Source organism: Protopterus annectens, chromosome 11.part0, assembly GCF_019279795.1.
Source record: "Protopterus annectens isolate FY-2018-M chromosome 11.part0, PAN1.0, whole genome shotgun sequence".
Classification (NCBI taxonomy): domain Eukaryota; kingdom Metazoa; phylum Chordata; order Ceratodontiformes; family Protopteridae; genus Protopterus; species Protopterus annectens.
The window spans coordinates 981,173,375-981,197,933 of record NC_056745.1 but is presented as its reverse complement, the minus strand read 5'-3'; the positions used below and the strand labels follow the sequence as shown (position 1 = coordinate 981,197,933).

The window sequence follows — 24,559 nt, the reverse complement described above, 5'->3', positions numbered from 1 at the left end:
GATTTTCTTTACTCTGTGTTTTGTAGAGTTGGGTCTTATTCTGTTTGTATACAGATACATTAAAATGTCACTAAGAAAATACTCATTAGGGCATAAAATGCAGCTGCATCCGTCCTACTTACCAGTAACAGCAGACGTTCAAAGAACACTCTGCCTTAATGGCATTTGGGTAGTACTGCCCTGCTACCCTTTCTAGCAATCTATCTAATAAAGTTCAAAGTCCCTCCCACTGACTGCCTGTCTGTGGGTGTCACGGACAGTTCACCTGGCAATAGTGGAACTGTCTTGTAGACCCACATACAGGACCCTTTCAGTTTTCTAGGGTCCAGCAGGAAGAGAAGATAGAAATGCAAAGTTTGCGAATACCCACCGTTCCAATACCAAAGACCAAACACATACAACAATGAAGGCCATGGAGCTGCACCCAATGGCAACCCAATCACAAAACTATATACACATATATGCAAAAAAAAGAGGGGTTGGTGGGTGGCTATTTCCAGTAAAGCAGTGTGTTCTATGAACATCAACTGTTACAGGTAAGCAAGACTTAAGCAACTGTACTATGTTTAGCAAACACATACTGGCATTCAGGTAGATTCCCAAAAGCTTACTCAACCTGGGAAAAGGAAGGATAAGGGTCCAGGAATCCCTGGAGAATGGTCCTAGTAAATCCTGCTCTAGATCTAGAAAAGGCATCTAGTTTGTAGTGCTTCACAGAGTTATTGATAAAGGACCAAGTTGTTGCCTCTAGAATATTTCTAGAGTCCATTTCTTTCACATATGCCATTGAAGAGGAAAATACTCTGGTGGAATGCACCCTTACCTTGCCTAGATTCACCTTGCCATGGTGGGTGAAAGTAAAAACAATACTAACCAATGTGAAATTATTTGCTTAGAGACAGGCTGACCCTTATTTGCCCCTGTGTAAGAAATAAAAAGCCTTTCTGAGGGCTTTCATTCTATCAAGGTAGTAACTGAGCTGCTGGTGCATATCCAAGGTATGAAGTATACTCTTTCCCTTATTCTTATGTTCTAGGAAGAACACGGGGAAGGTGACAGAATGACTGAGCAAATTCTGAGACTTTGGCATGAAATAGGGGTTAATGAGTAACACAATGCTATCCCTGTGGAAAATAAGGTAAGGCTGTCCCACCATGAAAGCTTACAGCTGAGAGATTCATGATGCAGATGTCAGAAAAATAAGCAAAACAGTTTTCCACATTAAGTGCTTTAGATCAACAGGAGCAACAGGTTTGAAATATGTACAGGAAAATTTTTCCTGGACATAGTTTCCATCCCGCAAAGGAAATTTGCTTGCTAGGGGTCTTGTATGCAGTACTCCTTTTATGAACTGTTTTACCAAAAGAGAAGAAGAAAAGAGGGGGAACTGTTTGCAGACAAGCAGAAATGGCTGATAAATGCACCTTAATGGAAGCATACGATAAGCCATCCTGAAGTAGCTCATACAAATATTTCAAGATCTGAGGGATATTAACCTCAATGGACCATCTCTTCCTGTTTAGGCACCACTTAGAAAACCTCATCCATTTGTAAACATAAGATTTTCTAGTAGCAGGATTTCTGGCATTCTTTAACAGCTTGTGCACATCCTCATGAAACAAGTACATAAACAGAGTCAAGACTGAATCATCAAGGCTGTCAGTTGTAGTTACTCCAAAATGGGGTGACAGATGCCCCTTGAGATCATGCAAGCAAATCCAGGGTGTGAAGAAGTATATAGTAAATGTGCTTGGCCAATACCATTAGAACAAATAATCAAGACTGCCTGGGCCATTTGGGGGTCACCACAATGATCATTGGCATTTCTTTCTGAATCTTTAGAAGTACATTGTGAATCAGTGAAAAGGATGGAAATGCAAACAGGAACATTCTCATCAAAGGTAAAGAGGATACATATGTCCTCCAAGCATGGCGGAAAGGATGTCTGGGACAATTTCTCTAGCTGTCTGCTTTGAAAGGAGGAAAAAAATCTATCTGAGGAGTTCCCAACATCTGGACTAGATTCCCACACAGCACTGCTTTAAGCTGTCACTCATATGGGCCTGCCCAGGATCTGCTTAGCTTGTCTGCCATAATGTTTTTCTCTGATGGGATGTATGATGTCTGATGAGTCGACCGTCACAGAGGGTATGACCTTGTACCCCCTTTATTTGTTGAGGTTCTACATCACTGTGGTGTTATCCATAACTGCAAGAGGCCTTGGAGTCCACAGGTCACAAAGAACTTTCAAAGTGTGGATCACTGCTAACATTTCTTTGATATGTATGCACTTCTGTGCATCCTTGGGCCTCTAAGTGTTTTGCACTTGCACTCCCCATAGACACAGCTCCCCAAGCAAACTCCAAAGAATCTGGCTGGACAGACCACACCAGAACAGGTGGGAGGAAGGGAAGTCCTGGAATGATGCTCAACTGTGTTCTCCACCAAAGAAAATCTTGTCTGATGAGGGCCAGCACTGGTAACTGGGATTCCAGTGAATCTAGGTGCTGGGTCCAACAATTCTGTACATACTACTGAATTTTCCTCATGTGGAGGACAAGCCAGTGGTATCATGAGAATGTTGGATACCATCAGTCCTAGAATTTTTATGAAATCTCTTGCCTAGGTGATGTTAATCCTGGTGAATTACTGTAATATCATCTGGTAGGAAAGGAGCTTGTGGAGTCTCTGAGAGGGTGGCAGGCATGACTTCCGAAGATTCAACATGAACCCTACCTGGGAGAATAAGGTCTTGATCTTCTCCAGGGATTCGAAAATCTGGCTGTAGACTCTGCACAGACCAGCAAGTCATCAAGTATGGAAGAATATGAATGCCAAGAGTCCAACAGTGAGCTACTACAGGAGCAAGGTATTTGGTAAACACTCGAGGTGCACTGAATAGCCCAAAAGGACAATGCAGAGAATTGATAGTGGGAATCAAACATAGCAAATCTCAGATATCTGCTGAAGGGATGAGCAATGGGGATAAGATGTTATGCATGTTTCAAATCCAGGGTTACCATAAAACACTGGTCAAGCAGAAGAGGGAGCACTGTCTACAGGTTGGGCTTCTTGAACCTGGGGACCTTGACAAAAGTATTCAGAAAATACAGGTTCAACACCAGTCTCAGCATGTTTTTTTTGAGACCAGGAAAATTCTGGAGTAGAAAGCTTTCATTCGCTCCAAAGGAGAGACTGGCTCTATGACTCTCAAGTCCAGCATTTGCTGGAGTATAGGAAGGAATAACAAAGTCTGGCCCGGCTGATGAGGAGGACCCCTCCCCCCAATGTAGGTGGATGCTTCTTCTGCCATTTGCAACCTCCACCTTCAATGTTGAGCACCCAATTTGGCTGAAACCATCGATGGGCAGGATGCCTTGATGAGAGAGAACTTTTGCAACAGGGCACCTGGAGGGGAACTTAGGAATGACAGGAGACAAGCCTCAGCATAGTCATAGATTGAAAGGGGGTTATCTCCTTTTTGGGAAGGGAACTCCTCTTGTTATATTTGGCAGAGTTCTCTCCCTGCCATTTCATTTTGGTGCCTTGGGTTTTGTTCGAGTGTGACTTCTGTTCGTTGGGCTGCTGAAAATTATTCTGCTTACTGAGGGAAATTTGGGGATATAGAACATTTTAGGCACCCCTTGCATCGGTTTACCTCTGTCATCCCAGAGGTTTACAATCTGATTAGCTGCTATACCAAACATGCAATCAGAATCAAGTGGAGCATTCATAATCTAATTTTTTAACTTGTCAGAAAAGTTTTAGCTGTGCAACCAAGCATACCTCCTTACCACCACTGATGTTGATGCATTTCTGGACACAGTACCAGTTCCCTGTGAGATACTATTTAAAGCATGTTTAGATACTTGAAAAACATTGGAAACAATCTCTTTCACACAGTCTTTCAGCTCAGCAGGTAGTGATGTAGCAAACCAATTTAAACTATACATACATCTCAACACAAACTTCCACATAAAACACTGGTACTTAACACTTTGAAAGTTACCCTGCTGAATTGCACCAGCTTCTTTCCCTGAGATTGCAGCCACTTGCCTAGTTTATCTTGAGGGACTGGGTTTGAGGAAGACATAGTCTTTTTATTGGCAAAGGTCAGTGGGGACAATGAAGAAGTGTCCACAGACAAGACGGTCAGAGCATGGCAGAGCATACCCTGAATTTCTTAAACACTTTTTTTTAGGCAGATGCTCATTCAGCAAAGAATTGCAAGCTTTCTTAAAAATATCCTCTAACACCGGGATCAGTGGAGGGAAGGTCACCACATCTGGGACCTTGTCGTCCAAAAGGTAATATAACTTGCTGATCTCGGGCAGACAATAATTGCTCCCAACTGAATACTTACCTAAATCTAGCCAGCATTTGGGGAAAAAAACATCTATTTGGGTTTCTGAACCTATTCATCCTCAGAAAAAACTGACTTTCCATACTCTGGCACTTCCAAAACCTCAGATTCTGGATCTCCTCCAAAATTAGGATTATTGGGGTGACTGAACGGTAGTGGGAGTACTATTGTTACTCATAACCTGGGTCGACACCTGACAACAAATGGCCTGAATAATGGGTCTAGCCATAGCCACCAACTCAGGTGAAATCAGTTGGAGACTGTTGCTCTGTAACATAGTGGATCTTTTGTCTCTTTTTTGCATGCAATACACTAATGAGAGAAACCCCAGAGAGAGACCTATCATTAGTGACAACAGATTCTGTGCCCCAGTTTTCTCTGCACCTAAAGTGTTTGTTTCTCCTGTACCACACAATGGTACATCATGTACCAGACAATGGTACATTGCAGAAGGATGTGTCTGAAACTTGCGTCATGTACATCTGTAGTACTTCCCCCACACCAGGGGACCTGGAAGGAAAAGAAGTTGAGTGGCCGATAGCCTGTCCAAGGCTACTTCAGCGATACAAGCCATAAGCTGAGCCTTATTTCTTGATTTTCTTATGTTTTTTAGGTGCACAAGGGATAGATGGCGGTGGTGGAGGGATTGGGAGTCCATCAAGTCAGGGGACAAAAATCTAGTCAGAAAAACACCACATAATGGCTGCACAGTCAGCCAGTAAAAAACAAACAAATTCCACTATTCTTCCTCCAAATAGCAAACTGAACTCTATTTCTGTGGAAGTACTCTTCTGAAAACTGCACTGAATAAAATTAAATTAGTTTCAGTAACAGTTCAAAACACATGCACAAAAATCCTCCAATTTTGTTTAAAAAGGTAGTTTCAGTCCTAAATGAAGAGAAATTGCACAAAACAGTATTAGACCAGAAATAAAGCAGACATTTATGAAAAGAATCTTGTTTATCATACAAAATGGATCCAAAATTGCTATTTAAATGAAAAGAAATGTTTAAAATGCTGTAATCTTGAACAATCACCTCAAATAATCATACCCCCCCCAAAAAAAAAACAGGAGAAATTAACTTGTGGTTCTGGAAGCAAAAGGTAATAAGAAAAATTGTAGTAAAATAGCCTTAGTACAGAAACTCACCTAAATATTCACAAATGGCTGTAAAACACGTCTGAAGGGATACAAAATACCTAGCAACCAACAATCAGCTTAAAAAATAGTATAAACCTTTTATTGTGAAAAGTAAGCACCCAAGCATAATCCAAATTTTGCATCAGAAAAAAACAAGTTAAAGCAGCAGAATCACTATTTAAGCACTGACAGAAAAAGCAGGAGGAGGAAATAAAAATCCAAAAGCATTTCTTATCTCAGCTCAGCAGCTGAAGAGATCCAGAGTAAGGAGCAGTATTCCAAGAGAGCCTTCTCTCACTATGGCAGGAGAAAATTGAAAGAGTCCTTTCTGTACTGTACTGTCAGGTGATTGGTCCATTACACCAACAGACAGGCAGTGGGAAGGACTCTGAACTTTATTGCACTGCCAGAGGACAGTAATAGGCAATACTACCTGAATGCCAGTAAGGTAGTGTGCTTCTTAAACCTCTTGATTATCCACTTTCATAAACACAGTGAATAATCCCTCATGGAATATTCCAACCTAACTTGCAAGAACACACTTTTGACCTTGAGATTTTTTTTTTAAATTCTACAATAACTTAAACAATATATTCAAAAGAATGCACAACAATGAAAAATCCCAAAACAGACATAGTACAGACAGTTCTAAGTGGAAAGTCCAGTTTCTTAGCCCATACATGGCATGCAGTTTCTGAATCATACCTCGGCTGATCCTGCAGGAGTGTAGTCAACCGTCGACGACCGTTTCTTCTTCTGTACAAAAATTGACTTCCTCTTCTTTCTACGCCTGGCAGGTTTTGTAAGACTGCTATCCACATTATTTCCAATGGTTGGGTTCATAACTTTTTTCCGCCTCCCATAATAATATGCTGAGAAGATACAGAAGTACAGGATGAGAATTTCTTCAAGCACTGATAATGAAAGTAGTTCTGTCAGTTACAGTAAATATATAAAACACATATATCTACTTTATTACCTATCATTAACACCCAATACTTACCTTTGCACCAATATAACTAAACTTTACTCTTCAAAAGTGCTGATTGCACTACCCCCGTAACATGATGCACACACCACTGAACCTCCTTAAGTTCTCTAAGATACATGTGCAACATGCAAGAACTGTTTTCATAACTGATATAATACAAATTTAAAGAGCAAATGTAATAATCATAAAAATAAAAAAAAATAACTGTCTAGAGAAGTAATAATGTTTGGAACAGAACTCTACAGTTTTTTTCAGAATTTGCTTCCATGTTTAAGGAGAGTGCTTATTTAAACAAAAGGGAAATTTTATTTCAAAATCTCACCCAACCATAGCAAACTGAAAGTCTGAAGTGAACGGAGGTAATATTGTACCATTTTTTTTTTCTTTTTTGGAACTCTCTGTCCCTACTGCCTGCTGATCATCATCCTGTCCTCAGTCAATCTGCCCTCCATCACCAGGGGGAGGGTAAACTGGGAGAGGTAGTTTGAAGATTTTCACTTGTCTTCTCCCCAGCCCTAACAGCACACAGTCATGAGGTATTAGGGAGGGACATGCAATGGGATGACCTCAAAGGAAGTCCCGTCACTTTTGCAAGGGGTATTCCCTTCAAGCATCCCTGCACAGAACAAGGGATGTCCAGTCTTCAACAGCAAAATTGCACCATGCAGTCTGCTCCCCAGCCCCATTGCCTAGGAAAGGTATGTGGGACACGCCACTTCAGTCTACCCCCCGGCCTAACTTCTCTAGCACTGAGGCTGTTAATCAAACTTTGGACATCTGTTTTGTAGGAAGGACCCCATCCCTCTGTGCCATGGAGTCAGGAGCTTTACAAATATCTATTAACAAGATTCATAATAGAGAGGACTGCACAAATTTACAATACAGTGTGTGTAACCATGTCAGTTTTCTACAGTCTAAAGGCAAGAAAAACAATAAAATTAGGTCAGGTATGCAACAGCAGAAGTCTGTACAGTACTTCTATGCAACAGCAGAAGTCTGTACAGTACTTCAGACAGTACGTATGTCAGTGTGTAACTTTAATTCAAACTGAAATCAATGACTCTATAACAATCTCATCTCTAGAAGACGAACGGTTTAGCTGGAAGAGCTTAATTTAGATGGTAGGCCCCTGTGCCTAAATTCAATGACATAGGTGGCAAAATACCATTATATCTCATTCAGGCAGTGCAAAATGAAAAACAAAGGAGGTCAAGTCGTAACATGCACTCACCTTGCTGAATGCAGGATAAGCAATTCTTGAGTAATTTGCATCTCTTCCAGCAGATTCGCAAGTCAACTTATTCACGTACAATTACAGCTGCCTCACATTTTGCTGCAGTGCCAAAGATGGTCATGTTCTTCAGACAGGCAATCAGATCAAACTAAAGCACAGGCTCTATATACAGTACCTGTATGCAGTACATATCATACAAGAGTGTGTGTGTGAAATTTTAAACTACAAACCATTTAAATTGCCCATTTTCTAAATTTAATAACACTCTTGTATATATTATATATACTTTAACGGATGTACCTGGCACATACATCGAGACAAATATATAAAAAGTCACAACGCAACCCGCTGCACATTATTTTTAATTAATGTTTTCTGTTAAGAGTTACTGGTAAAAAATGAACCCAAAAATATTTGTTCAGATCAATTAGTTATTAATTTTACTTATTTCTAGTTGTTAACTGGGATAGCCCAAATGGGCTAAAAATTGCTCCTTTTTAGAAAAGGCCAAGGAAAGAAAATTTCTGCACAATAAGTATACACTTAGTAAGAAACATAACATGAAATGATAATATAAACTCTGACAAGTGATAGGATATAGTAAACAAACTGAAACATTATGTAAACAAGATCTAAAGAGTGCAGAGAAACTGAAATATTTTCAAAATGTGTTCTCTGCACAGCTCCGATAAACACTTACTACAAGTCTACAGACCCAATAAGAACATAGGTAAAATACTAAACACTCCATTTCCCTTATCTGGAACAATCATCCACTGGAAATCAGTAGCCATATCTTCCTATCGAACATCAAACATGACCTAATACTGTATCTCTATAACAACCCTACCCTATATGTACCTGCAACCACCCTACTTAACCCCTCCCTCTCCCTATACCCACTTTATCACTAAGTCTGATCTATAAGACCTTTCCTATTTCTATAACTTACTATATCTATATGCTCTCCCTTTTACACCCTCCCTCCTCTACTACTTTCTTCTGCACCATCTCTTCCTCTGATCTGAGGCCCCTTGTTCATACACATTTCTCTTTTTTTTCTCCTGCACTAGTTTCTTCCTCAGATCTGAGGCCCCCTGCACTTGCACAATTTCTCCTTCTAGCCACTAATCTAGTAATGCCATATTATTTTCAAATGATTAACTATAACCTTAATTCCCTTTCTGCATTCCTCCTGACTTATTATCGTTGTTTTCCTTTTACACCCTTATTATTATATTTTTGTATATAGCTATGTTTAATTCCATTGATTACATTATTTTTTTCTTATCTATTGTATTCATGACATTATTTTTGCTCTGTATTATTGTAAACTTGTCTCTACTTGTATGTCTGTCTGGGGCTTTTCCCCTCGGGTCTCCACTGAAAAAGGGTAAATTCTTACCTAGTTGGACCAATCCGGTTAACAAATGTGAAATAAATAAATAAATTACTGTAGTATAAGAAAGGGGAGGGTAAAATAAAAAACTGCATGAGAGTAATGGTAGACAAAGAATATAAATATCGATGAAGAGTAATTGATGGAAAGTAGAAGAAAAATATTTAGTCTGCATATTAAAATGACTTATGAATGTAGGAAATAAAGCAGTTATGTACTCATCATAACGTTCCATGTGAGTTGGCTCCCTATCCCATGATGCACCCTGATCTTTCCTCAGATCTTGTTTGCTGCGTGACTACTTAGTAGTATAAATATGCCACTCAGAGAGTTGGATAAGATACGGACCTCAAGTAGACTGGATGGGGGTTGGAGGGTGGGACGTAAGAATGAAGGTGAGATGAACAACGCACATGGAACGTTATGGTGAGTAGATAACTTCTTTATGTGAAGCTGTTCTATCTCACTGTTCATTCTTTACTGATGGGTAGCGTCCCAAGCACCATCTTTCTTGGATGGCTCACAGGAGAATATTCCTCAGAACTGTGGAACCAAAGGAGGTCCTGTCCCTGTTGACCAGGTAGCTGCTGCACAAAGCTAATGAGGTTGAAATAGCTCTAGTAGAGTGGGCCTTTATGTTTTGTTGCAAGGGAGCATTTTGTGAATTATAAATGAAGGAAATGCAATCTGATAGCCATCTTGACAAGGTTACTTTTGTCACTGGGGCACCCTTCTTTGACTCCGAAAAGGAAACAAGAGTTGATCCATTGACCTGAATTGTTTCGTTCTGTCTAGGTAAAATCGGAGTTGTCTATGAACATCAAGTTTGTGCAGCATGTGTTCCATCCTATTTGTGTACTGAAGAAAGAAGACTGGCAAATGAATAGATTGGTTAAGATTTGTCTCTGAACAAACTTTTGGTAAGAAGGACATTAGTTCTGAGTGAAACTATGTCATTGTGGAAAATCAGATAAGGAGGTTTGATGGTCAAGGCTTGCAGCTCAGAAATCCTCTGAGCAGAAGTAATGCCTATCAGAAAAATAGTCTTCCATGAAAGGAATTTCAAAAAACAGGATGAGGGTGGTTCGAATGGAGGTAATATGATTCTGGAGAGAACAAAATGTACTTTCCATGGCATGACTGGAGCTCTGATTGGTGACCTCAAATGAATGGCACCTTTAAGAAAAGCTTTGGCAAGTTGATGCGACATGATATTGGAGCCTTGGAAACAAAGATGAAAGTTTGAGATCACTGCTAATTGAACTCTAATGGCAGCTGCAGCAGCTCCTTCATTGAAAAGTTTAGTTAGAAATTCCAATATAGATGGGATCGGAGCTAGATAAGGATCAACATCATTCTGAGAGGCCCATAACGAAAATATCTTCCATTTGCTAAGATATAACTTTCTGGTAGATGATTCATGACAGGATGTTATAACATGTTGGACCTCAGTTGAGAGATTGTAAATCCTGGCTATTGTGGGAATTGGAGCAGCCAAGCTGTCAGTTTGAGGGAAGGAAGAGAAGGATGAAGAGCCCCCGATGTATGGGTCAACAGATCCAGACCCAGCACCCAATCAAGGAAGCGTCCGTGGTCACCGTGGCTATGGGATTGGTTAGAACGAACGGGCGTCCCCGAGATACATGTTGAGACGTCAGCCACCATTGAAGGTCCTTCTTGCATGCATTCGTTATGATAATTTGGTGTGACATTGGAAGTTCCTGAAAGGACCATTGAGAGAATACAAGCCATTATAGAATTCGCATGTGTATTCGAGCGAGGGGAATGGCAATGATTGCTGCCACCATCGATCCTAGCAATGTGAGTACCATTGAGACTGGGGCTTTTTTCCTTGGAAGCAGGTCTAATACTTGCTCTCGTAAGAGAGAAATTCTTTCTGGAGGCAGACTTAATGCCATTGAAACTGTGTTTAGTTCTGCTCCTATGAAGACGGTCTGTTGCGATGAAGACAGGTCAGATTTTTCTTAGTTTGATGGTAATCCCCAATTGATTGCATAGGTCTAAGGTTGTGTCCCTCTCATGAAGAAGATGATGCTTGGTGTTGGCAGTAAGGAGCCAGTCGTCTAGATATGGAAACACCTGGAATCCCAACTGTCTCAGGTGAGTGGTGACTACTGCCATACATTTGGTGAACACTCTGGGGGCTGTAGTGAGACCATAGGGCAGAACGTGAAATTGATAATGGCTGGCTCCCAGCTGGAAGCGTAGATGATCCCTGAATGGTCTGTCCATCTTTATGTGGTAGTACGCATCCTGAAGATCTATAGAGCACATCCAATTGTCTTTCCCCAGAAAGGAAAGTACTGACTGAAACTGACCATCCGAAATGACGTCTTTTTTACTGACTTATTTAGTCTGCTTAGGTCCAGAATAGGTCTCCAATCCCCTGTTTTCTTTAGAACTAAAACGAACCTTGAGTAAATTCTGGATCCTCTCTGGTCTGCTGGGACTGGCTGGATGACTCTTTTGTCCAGCAACCTTTGGACCTCTAAGGCTGCTTGGTCCCTGTGATTGGGTGGAACATCTGGGATTTTCTTTATTAGAGGGGGTGGAGTGGCAAAGGGAATAGAGTATCCTCTGGATATTATGCTTTGTACCCAGCTATCTTTTATTTTTAGCCAGGGGTCTAGGTACAAAGATAGGTGTCGCTTGACTGCCTCCACAGATGAACTATCGGGCCTCCTCTCAGGAGTGCTGATTAGGGCTTGCCAAAGAACTGGTCTCTGTCACCCTGGTTCTGCGGATCCCCTCTGTCACGTGGGCAACGTCTTCCATTATTACCCCCTCCTCTGCATCTAGAGGGGGGTGTCACCATGAGTGTTTTGGAAAGATCCTTGAGATTTACGGAACCATATCTTTCCACCTCCCCTCCCTTTGGGGTAAGGTCTATTCGGGGTAGAAAAACGTACTCCGATGGAAGACAAGGTCTTTACATCCTTTTCACTCCTGGTAAGAGTTTCCTTTACCTTAAGTCCAAAAAGAGATGAACCATCAAAGGGGGGTGTTAATGAAGGAAGACTTAAAACGTTCCATAAAGGAACATAAGCGCATCCAGGAATGTCTCCTGAGAGCGATTCCTGTACCCGCTGCTCTGCTCGTACCATCAGCTGCATATGATAACAGACGCATGGAAGAGTTCACTATCGAATTAAGAGTGGAGAGCTGGAAAGTTACCTTGTCTGAAACTCCAGCAGCTAATGAACCCTGTAGGGTGTCTCCTAGCTCATTCAGGAGATCCCTTTGTAACCTAGTAAAATGTGTGAGGTAGTTCAGCGATCGAAGGCTGCTGAACTAAACATATGCTTCCCTTGTCTGTCCATAATCCTAGATTCCCTATTAAAAGGATGAATAGATGAAGTCTCCAATAATTCCTTCTTGGTGGCTGCTGCCACCACCATAGCATCAACAGGTACTCCTTTAGTAAGGTAAAGTCTGTCTTGGGGGCTAGTTATAAATTTGTTAGGCCTCCTGGGGACAGACTCTGTTGTGTCTGGGGAATCCCATGCCCTTCAAGTGAGTACTTCAAGCAACTCATCGAAGGGTGGAGACACCCAAGAAGTGGAGGGTTGAGAGCCAAAAGCCTTCAGGAGAACTGACTCATCATCAGAAGGGTTAAGGGATTTCCAGCCACCTCTCTGTTTAAGAATCTCTAAGATATCTGCAAAGGAGATATCTTCTGAGGGGGACTGTGGGGACCCTTCTGACTCATCCAAGTCAGTATCCGAAGTGACTGACTTCTGAGGGGAGTCCAAATGCTTCCTCTTACAGAGTGTCTCTTCCTAGGCACTTCTTTGGTGTGGGCTTCTGGAGAGGTCTTGGAAGAACATGGCTCACCCATTGTAGCTTCCCGAGGCTCAGGATCTCTACGCTTCAATCGAGCATGTGATGAAGAGGCAGACACAGGTGCTTTCAGGGAGGGAGCTGCTCGAACTGACGGAGTGGTTGTCAGGGCGGACAAAGCCCTCCTCATAGCCCTGAAGGCCCCTCGGCCCCGACAAGAGAAATCCCTCGGATCCGAAGGAAATCATCTGCTCTAGTACAGAGGGCTCCGAGCCAGAGGTCGGGGCCAAATTCACTCGAGCCGAAGCCCTGAGAGGTAAAGTCGGCACCGACAAATCGGTCCTACTATCCTCCCGGACCTGAACGATGAGTGTCGGCCCCGAGATTCCTCGGTCGGCATCGAATGTATCAGGGCAGTTGGGGCCGAAAAACCTATAGAAGGTGTCGGACCCAAAGGGTCCACAATCATCAGTTCTGCACTCTTTGGCTCTGAAACATCCATGCAGATTGGAGAAGGAACAGAAGGTGTAGGAGGAACTAAGGTCGGCTCCAAAGCCCCCTGGGTTGATGCCGATAACATTTTTGCCAGCACCGGTATCTGTAGAAGCTTCTTCACCACACGGTCCACATCCAAATCAGACAGTCTACTTGAGGCCCGTGAGGAATGTGACAAAGCCACCGACTGCAATATAGGGGACTTTAAGGTAGGACATACCAGCTCCAAGGTTGGGGACTGGCTCCTAACCATAGCAACAGTCGGTTCTGAAGGCTGTGGAACCAATGTCGACGCTTTACTAGAAGCTGACTTCGATGTAGATGGAGATTTTGTCGGTTCCATCTTTTTGGAATGTTTGTCTGACTTATCCAATGACTCTTGAAAAGAGGATTTAAGCAGACCTTTATCCATTACCTTTCTCTTTTTTTCATGGAACACTCGAGCTGAAGGAGTGGCATATAGAACAGCTTCCTTGCGGGTGAACCTCACCCAAGCAGTAAATACATTCAGTATGTCCATCAGTTATGGACATCTTTTGCCCACATCTAGGGCATTTTTTGAAGCCAGACTTGGCTTTTTCCTTCTGTTTGTGAGACATTATCAGCAAGCCAATAACAGAAAAAAAACAGTAACAATAAAGATTCACACAAAGCTAGTAAAGCCTTGAAAAAAGAAAGGCTTTAGAAATTAAGCTCACACTGAAAATATTTATCTGCCCTGTATAAAAAGAAAGGGCTGCAAATTCACTCTAACACACACACACACACACACACACACACACACACACACACACACACACACACACACACACACACACACACACACACAGTACATTATCACTGATAATCAAGAAAAAAGGCCTTAAAACACGGCCACTAACTTCTACTATGATATTAGTAATTAAGATAACTATGTGCAGTATAAAAAAGAGGGACTAAAAGGCTAATACAACACACTCTGATATTAATATAAGAATAAAAAATTCTGTGCCCTGTAGAAAAAAAAGGGCTATAATCTTATCAAACACACACTCTTATCTAAGGAAGATCAAGAGAAAAAAGGGGCCTAAAAACACGGCCACTAATTTCTCTGTTATTAAGCTAGCTTAAATAGAGATAAAGAGAAGAGAAGGCCTAACAAAAACAGGCCTTAAAAACTAAAAATATAATGTATTGAACGATCTAACTACAAAATACAAACTACACACTCTATTTATATAAAAAGGCTAAATGACTATTTTAGCTAATATAACAACTATAATTTCTAAAGAAGAAAAGTTATTCACTGGTCAGAGCTGGTGAACATCCGATCAAGTTGCAGCAGCAAACGAGATCTGACGGAAGATCAGAGTGCGTCATGGAATAGGGAGTTGGCCTCGAGCTAGTTGAAGACCTTGAGCTTTTGCAGTTGCCCGAGTCGGAGCAGAGGATTGGCTCCGAACCCATCAGTAAAAAATGAATGGCGTGATAGAACAACTTCACATATTGTCTTAGGGTTATATCATGATATACAATTTCTAAAGTTGGATTGCCTTTGGATTATTTTATGATATGAATTAAGTAGGTTATATTCTTAAACATTTTATTACGTGAAGTTGTATCCTGCTTGGTACCTGTAGTTCTGACCAAGGATTCACTTCCATCCAAACTTATTTCAGTCAAAGCTGATTCTCTTTTCTCTCTCTCCCTAAATTCAGCAAGCTTTTATTAAGCAGCAGTAGAACAGAAAGGAAATCTGTTGGTGCAAAGCCATGTGTATCCACTGAGGGGGTAATCTCTGGTTTCTACCACAGCCACAATCACCACTGTCTTTCCAGGACAGCAATCAGTGTCATAACCTGCTTTCTTCTTTTATTACATGATGTTACATCAGCTAATCTTGAGATGCAGCATGTATGTTTCAAGGCATAACTCTACAGCAGAGCATCTGCCAGCAGCAAGCAACCACATAGCCTTATTTCCTGTTTACCAAGAACAGAAAGACTTGTATAGTAGTTGCACCCCAGTCCTCATCCTGAATTACATTCTGGATTTGCTTTTTTTGAAGTCTTGATGGTGAGGAAGGGTTTCAGGTTTATGATTCCTGTGCTATACACAGGAAGCATTTCATTTATTTATATTTGCCCTACGTCTGTTATGGTTTACTGTTTAATGAGATATCACTATATGTTAATGTATTGATCTAGAACGCTGCGCGGCCAGTGAGGTCATTGATTATGTTTTACATAATGTATTTAAAACTAAATTAATTATTTGTAGATACTTTGACAAGTACGACTTATTTACTTACCTTTTTTTACTTGGGAATCTTTAGCTAGGAGGTCCTACTTTTGACAAAATGACTAACATCTCTAGCCTAGTTTGTATGAATGTGTGTTTCACAACTTAAGAGATTAACTGATATAAAAATGGTGAGATGCTCATGTAAACTGGCAGAAATATATGAAGTTTAACTGTGTGAGAAAGCCTGGCTAACAGTAGATATCTAACTTTATGTCTAGCTAGTGGACACATTCCCTTCCTACCAACCCAATCAGCTGTCCAGATGCCCATCCCATGACAGGGGAATGTTAAAATCATACAGGCTGAAAGAAGGAACCCATTTAGATTTCTACATACAAGGCCCTAGCACTCAGTAAACATACAGGTATCTATGTCAGAAAAAGTCTTAGAATTTCTGTCCTAGTCCAAAATTACATGTAATTCAGACCAGTCTCTGCTACAACCTCAACAAGTTGTAACACACAAAATGCTTCACTAAGGGGGTACATGACAATACAGACTTATAATAATACCAGGCTCTAACAATTTACAACACTACTGTTATGTCTATGTTACTACAACAACAACAACAACAAGCAAGGCAAACTCAGCAGTGCCATAGCAATTTCCATTCTCACCGTCTACACACCAAGGATCTCCTGGACTGCAGGAATATTTCACCTCCTATGTTATGATTGTATCATTGCTTGAACACAACATGGCACCATGACAGCAAACCATAAAAGCCAGTGCAGGACAAGAATTTCAAAAGGGGAAAGACAGGACTTGAACATCTTGAGAGAAAAAGAGAGAGAGACAAATACAGACAGACAGACACAATGGATCCCAATACCTACTGTTATGGTGACTTCCTCACATCTCACTTCCCCGGAATTCATGACAAATAGGCAGAAAAGCAACCTATGCATTTGACTTAGCAATGGATGGCCATCCAATATAATATGGAGTACAGCAAAGCACCGCTAACTCTAGACTGTGTGTTCAGTAATGTCGAGATAGAAGGCAAAGTTGTGACCTCTCACATCTGCCCATACCAATATACCCCAGAACAAAAAGCAAAAAAAAAAAAAAAAAAAGCCATAGCAGCTACCCCCCCAACCTACAGTAGAATCAGCAACAGCCTTTTTTTTGTAGCTCTTTCTCCCATCTGTCAACAGACACCTCCTGTTCAAGTGATCCATTTGCTCCACATCACTCAGGAGATTGTCAACAAAGAAGGGCTATCATTTAGAAAGTCATCAGGGCTGGTTTGCATTTTTCTTGTTTACTCCCTGGCCCTTACTTGTGCACATAAGGCCAAGTGCTAGAGAGAGGCACCCAATGGGTTGTCTGTAAAGGAAATCCCTTGAAGTGGTCCTGCCCCTCCCCTCACAGCCTGAGTGGTAGTTTCTCTGGTCTCTATCAGGGAAATCACACCACCCAGGGTACCACATGAACCCCTTCCAAAATAATTCAAAAAAAAAAAAAAAAGTCAAAGTAAACTTTACTGTCATTCAGAAATCACACAAGTGTAAAAACTGAACAAAATTCCACGTCTCTGGACTCATTGTATAGACAGCATATAGACTATTTTCACAGATATTTGTACATATAACATCTAGATATTACATCACGGACATGCAGGTAGACAGACTAATACTACACACAATTAGAAACAGATTTTAACACTTTTCACAGTGAACACTTACTTGCATGAGACTTTAGTATTGCACATTTTTTTGCCTGGGCTAAAGGGAAGTCTCTCTGTTAATCAGTGGCAGTGAAAAACATTGAGCAGCCTGCCTGCCCCTGTGGGAGTGGTTACTGACTTGAAACTGTAGTTTTATTGGCCATTTTGGGTCAATTCCAAACTCCTTCATCTTCCTCTCTTAAAACCTGGTAGTCTCATGGTTTTGGCGTCTTTTCAGGCTTGTTGGCTGTTGGTGAAGCACCCACCAAGAGGAAAAAACGCTGAGAGAAGAAAGGAGCCACTTTTGAGATTTTAAGTATTTTTCCTCTGTTTATTTGCTAAGTTATTCTGCACAGCCGCCTATTTTGAGCATTTTTTGGTTTGTTAAACTTGATTTCTGCATTAGTAACTGTATTTAGAGCACAACCTAGAGCTGTTTACTGAATTTCCTGTTTGCACTTATTTTTAAAATCGTTTTTTTTCTCAAAACTTGCATTTTATCTGTCTTTGGCCTAGCACTCTTGTGTGGGGTCATTTACTGCACTGTTATAACTTGTTGATACTTGTGAACCTCTGCTATCTCTGAAAAAACAAAAAATCTTGCTTTTTTCCCACTTTTCTGAGATTTAAAAAAGTTCAGTTACAGGCTTGCTGTTCTTGAACTGTTTGTAAGTTTCTTGGAGGCCATTTTTTGCTTGGGCTAAAGGGAAGTCTCTCTGTTGATCAGTGGCAGAGAAAAACATTGAGCAGTCTGCCTGCCCCTGTGGGAGTGGTTAATGACTTGAAACTGTAGTTTTATTGGCCATTTTGGGTCAATTCCAAACTCCTTCATCTTCCTCTCTTAAAACCATCTTTTGCGCGTTTTTGTGCATAGCGCAACAGCAGGCAGCGCCACCTAATTGGGTTTAAACTATTCCTGGCTCCACAAAGTCTGCTCTTCACTTTTTCCCTTAGAACTGCTCTATCTCTCAATTTAAACACCATATTCTCATTCTAAGGCCCTTCACTGGTCCAGTTAAGTAATCCTACAAGTTAGCACTTTTAAACCATAAGCACTACTTACTCTTATACTCTCTACGACTACCCTGTCCTCTATTGGTCTGTCTTAAATTCAGTTTCCCTATATTACTCTAGCATGTCCAAAGGTCAGTCAATGGTTTCCTCTCCAGTCCAGCTGGTGAATCTGGGAATTTTGAGGCAATGTTACAACTGTCTCATGTACACGGACAACCCTCTCCTCCTCCAAACAGGTTCAAATATATGTGAGAGATGCAACTATTTAGCCAAACTGGAGGCTGAGCTCTCTCATCTCAAAACTGGTGTAACCAGTCAGGAGGAGAAGGTAACCTCTCACAACACAATTCCAGTATCACATAGTCCCACCACATCAGTGAACCAAACACATAAATACACAAAAACATACTCGGAGGCTCTAAATAAAAATCTACCTAAGCAACAGAGACCTCCAAAGCAGACATCCAAGCAAACGCTACCTCAAAACAAAACACGCACAACACATAGCCCACAAAGTCAGTGTGCCAAGCAGCCACAGCCCTTAAGGCTGAATAACACACCTGATACTCTTGTAATAGGTGACTCTATTGTCAGACACACTGACGTCCCGCTCACCAGGCTGAATAAAGAGAAGGTCATGGTGAGCTGCCTGTCGGGTGCTAGGATCCGCCACATAACGCAAGCACTCAGGTTACTCCAAAGCAAATACAAATATGACTCAGTCATTGTACATGCTGGTGTGAATGACCTGATACCTCCCTGGACTACATGAAAAGAGACATAGAGGAGCTCTCTGATCATGTAGCCCAGGCTGGTATGACCCTGACCTTGAGCAGCATCTTACCCTCACCTAGAATGATGCCACAGTACAAAGACAAAATGATCGATTTTTAACAATTGGCTAAAATTTTGGTGTCATTCAAAGGGGATCCAGTGTCTGTCAGCCTGGGATGACATGCTCAACAAGCCACGTTGCTTCGCTAGGGACGGCTTGCACCTGTCACCACTGGGCTTTCGGATATTGGCAAAGGCTCTTGCCACCCCATAGTGCCTTTTTTAGGCAAGGCTCAAAAGTCAAACCCACCCCTATAGACAGCACAAGGAACAAGAAACTAAGGGTAATGCTGCTTAACGCCAGAAGTCTTAACCTCAAGATGCATGCACTCGAAGCTCTCCTCAGTATGGAGAACATTGATATCTGTGCAGTGACAGAAACCTGGTTCAAGGCTCCAGAGAGCACCCCAGCACTACCAGGCTATACCTCATATCATGCTTTTCGGCCCCAAAACCCAGACCGAACCACAAAAGGAGGGGGAGTTTCCATATTTATCAAGGATATCCACACCTCCAGGTTAGTGGCATTGCACGAAGTATCGGAGACCATCCATGTGCAACTAACAGTGGGCAAGACTGCTTTTCAGTTTATAGCATCCAACAGTCCAACCTCTCAAAGTCAGGAATCCCACTCGGCTTTCCTGAAAACATTGGAGAACATGAATATCTCTCCGAACACCATTATATTGGGCGACTTCAACTACCCAAACATTGACTGGGAGCACTACTCAAACCCCAGCACCTTAGCCCAAAGGTTCCTGGAAATTATAAACTCAAATGCTATGGAACAACTAGTCACCACTCCCACAAGAGGGGACAACATACTAGACCTGATCATTACCAACATGGGGACTCTATGCTCCACACCAGAAGTATATCCCTCATTGGTAAGATCAGACCATAAATTAATTTCACTGGATGTCCACATCCCGACCCCATCCCCAGCCCAGAAAACCACAGTGAAAAACTTCTCAAAAGCGAACTTCTCACTTCTCAAAACCGAGTGGAATCCTTCAAGGCCCCAGGGCCAGTGGAAACTACGGCCCAAACTGCAGAATCCTATATAAACGCATTCTACGGACATCTCCAGGAATGCATGGATCATGCTATCCCAAACAAAACCAAGACCCAATCATCCAAAGGCAGGCGTCCAGTCTGGTGGACCCCTGCCATAAATAAACTGTACAACAGAAGGAGGAAGCTACTACATGATAGAGCAAAATCCCTAAAAGGGAAGGCATCTCTAATCAGTACTAGCAAAAAATTACGATCCCTCATAAAATCCTCCAAGGGCAGCTTCGAGAGAAAAATTGCACAGAACACCAAAGACAATCATAATTTTTTTTCAGTTATGTTAGGAACCTGGGATGCAACTCCCAGACTTGTTCTGAGTTGATTCTAAACGACAAAAAAATACACTGAACCCACAGACATCGCCAATATCCTGGCAGACAGGTTCAGTGCAAACTTCTCCACCCCCTCCCCCCAAAAGAGCAAGTATCTATCCCGGCAGAGGGCTGCCTCCCAAACATCTCTGATACTCAGGTGAAGGCTGCCCTCTCCAAAGCAAAAAACACTGCTTCCATGGGACCAGATGGCTTCCCAGGTTGCGTCCTACATGAACTCCAAGAGGAACTAATCCCTCAAATAAAACAGCTATACAATCTCAGCCTCACTACAGGATATGTGCCCACAGAATGGCGTACAGCAACAGTGGTCCCACTCCACAAAGGTGGAGCCTCTACGGACCCTGGAAACTATCGCCCCATAAGCCTGACCAGCTTAGTCTGCATCACGGAGCTCATAAACAAAGACATTGGGGACCTACAGACACTAGATCCTACCCAGTTCGGCTTTGTCAAGGGCAGATCCTGCCTTTTGAACCTGGTTGACTTCTTTGAAACAGTCACCAAAGCCATAGATGAAGGGAAGGTAGTCCACACAGCCTATCTGGACCTTGCAAAGGCATTTGACACAATACCCCACTCGGGCATCATAGATAAGCTATCCAGCTTAAATATAAACCCCTATGTCACAAGATGGGTCGCAAACTGGCTCAAAGACAGAACACACAGAGTGAGAGTTGCTGGAGCCATGTCAGACTCGAAACCGGTCACAAGTGACGTCCCACAGGGTTCTGTCCTGGGACCACTCTTGTTCGGTATATACTTTTCCGAGGTACAGGCAAACGTGGGAGGACTATGGCTCACCAAGTTCGCAGATGACTGCAAACTGGGCGCCATAATCGACTCTCCAGCTGACACAAACATCCTTCAAAAAGGTCTCACAGAGACAGATAACTGGTGCCAGCGCCATGGTTTAAAGCTAAATGCCAAAAATGTATATTCATACCCTTTGGCAAAAAAATGTGCCCATAAATTACCACATAGGCGGAAACCCATTAAGTACAGAGAAAGTTATTAGGGACCTGGGGACCCAAGTTGATAGCAATCTCTCCTTTGAAAACCACATTGCCAAAGTGGTTAGAAAGACCTTCTACATAGCCCACCTCATCACGAAGGGTTTCACATCTAGATCAAGAGAGGTAATCGTGCCCCTTTATTCATCCCTCATCAAGCCCATCATAGAATACAATGCCCCTTTTGGGATGTACCTTACCCGACACCTGCAGCAATTTGAAAGACCCCAAAAGTATCTCACCAAGAGGATCAAGGGTCTCAAACAGATGCCATATGCTGCTCGGCTAAAAAAAACTCCAGCTCTACTCAGTTGCATACCGCCTACTTCGGGGCGATCTATGCCTGACATACAAAGCTATGTCAAATCCAGAATTAATGGACATGCTCCACCTCAGTAAATCTAAATCCCTTAGAGCCACATGCTCAAGGGACTTGAACCTCAGCACAGAAATAAATAGAACTTGCTGGAGGGACAGGTTCATAACCCAGAGGCTCCCTTCGCTCTGGAATAGAATTCCAGTTCATGTGAGGCAGAGCACCTCACTGAATCTCTTCAAGAAGAATCTCGATAGGTGGATGGGGGATCGTAGGTTTGTCCCAGGGATTACTCCCGTGTCACTATTAGACAGAGGCACAGTAAACTAAACCTTAAAAAGGGCACAGTATACTCAAATCAAGGGGCGGCGTAAGCCATACAGAATCGGGCTAGGCTTATAACTGCCCCAGGGCAGATAGCCTAGTATGAACCTATGAACAGGTACAAGACAATGTTAAGACATTGCACTGATCCTTGGACAGAGACAGATATTTAAGTATTGCACTATGGACCTTAGAGTATTGCACTATGGACCTTAGAGTATTGCACTATGGCTAATTTATGAATTCGTAACATGTACTGCACTGAAAGAAGAGATATTTTACTGCATTGCTACTGCTCTAGATGGCCTATAAGTTAACAGTTATGATGAATATTGCACTAAGTATTTGATGAGACTGGTAACCAGGCTAATGCAGAATATGAGACAAGCTACTACGGTTCTACTGACCCAGATGGTCATCATGGAACGCAGTTGTTACTAGAGTTCAGCAGCCTGATGACATTAGGGAAGAAGCTGTTCCTGAATCTTGTAGTTCTGCAATGTATGCTTCGGAAGCACTTTCCAGATGACAGATGCAGGAACAGTCTGTAAGCAGGGTGAGTGCAGTCTTTAATTATTCCTCTTGCCCTGTCCAGACATCTGGATAAGTACAAGTCATAGATAGATGGTAAGGTGGTCTTGATGATCCTCTCGGCTGTCTTCACCACTCTCTGGAGGGATTTGCGCTCAGAGGTAGAGCAGCTTCCATACTACGAGGTTGCTCGTCAGGATCCTTTCTATAGCACCTCTGTAGAATGTAGTGAGAACTGTCGATGGGGGATTCCACACCCACTTGACTGGCAAGTTAGTCATATACTCCTCCCCCACGATTCCTCTAGTGCTGGGAATAGCAACTGAAATGGTAGGTTGCAGCCAGGTCTTCATTTCCCTACAAAATGGATCTAGGCAGCTGCATTAGGCCTTTGTTGTCTTACCGAGAAATTTAAACAGCACCCAATATGATTTTCCAGGCTACAAAGGAGCTTCTAATATATAGGAAACAAGTGACAAAAGCTGAGGAGACCTCAACGTCTAATGGAGATACATAACTAAAGGTGCCTCCTAGGATCCATAAGATATAATATGCATTTCTCCATGATTCTGAGATAAAGAAAATGTGGCAAATGGATGTTCTTATTTAAAGCAATGACAGACAACACCTTCAGCATAAAGGTGGGGCTCTAGAAAAGGCTACACTGTACTTAAGAAAGATTATGCAAGATGAGAATGCCTCATGACCTGCAGTTCTGATACTCTCCCAGTTGAAATTATCACCATTTTTAAAGATAAAAATGTTAAGGAAATTGGAAAAAAAAAAAAAAGTTCAAGGGTAGCCTTATCAATTTGTTTAGTACAAAATCAGATCCCAGGAAAGCATAAGAATCCACTTGGGTGGTCTGAGGAGAAGAAACCCCCTTAAGAGGCAGCTTCATCATCAACAGAAGCATCAAGGTAGGCTCCTACAGAAAGCAAACCAATCGGGCAGAACAATGAACTTTAACAGATGAAAAGAAAAGTCTAGAATAACTGAAGAAGATATTGCAAGCATAGCCACCAGTAAATAGGAGATTTTACTGTTAGAAGCAATATAAAAAGCTGTTCCAGTTAGATAGATGTGTTTTTTTTTCCTGGTGGTAGGCCTTCTTGCCTCATGCAGAATCCGTACCACTTCTGAGGAGAACAGGGCACTGTTTGAGACTGAAATGTCAGTAGCCATGTTGTGAAATTAAGGACGTTAACATGTGTAACACAGTTGCACTAGTAGATCCTGGTCCTACTAGGGTTTGGCTTTATTGCCCTGAATGTAACCACAAAGCCTTAAAAAGTAAAAAAGTCATGGACATTCAGAAGCCACATAGCTGAAACACAATGTCTTTAATGGGCCATTTGCATATACCCTATGTGCCTCCATTACAGGAGGTTTAAGGTATCACACAATGAAAACTATAGCTTACCTACGTTTTTTGCAGTTTTTACACACACATAATTCCTGAAACAGAAGAAAAATACCATTAAACAAACAAATTATGCCCAGGATTTCCTAATCTGGAGTTGAAAACAATTAATTGAACAGCACAGCATCAGAGACAAGCAACACACATTGGCTGATGCATGGGAACTTCCATTTGGAGTGTGGACTGCATCAGATCCCAAAATAACATTAGCAAAATTACCTAACTCTGAAAACAATTACTAGATTAACATCCTAAACTAAGAAGTTTTTAACAAAAATATGAAAATGCAAATTACAGTAGCACTGCCTCCACAGAATAATT

At 41.9% G+C, this 24,559-nt stretch overlaps 1 protein-coding gene across 1 annotated transcript in view; it reads right to left on the bottom strand.

The window, feature by feature from the left end:
* The window catches only part of SFMBT2 (Scm like with four mbt domains 2), a 2,938,510-nt gene that overhangs the window by 224,586 nt on the left and 2,689,365 nt on the right, over positions 1-24,559 (bottom strand). The window contains 1 exon segment of the mRNA XM_044088354.1: positions 6,211-6,377. Within this exon segment, the coding sequence (XP_043944289.1) occupies positions 6,211-6,377 (167 nt within the window).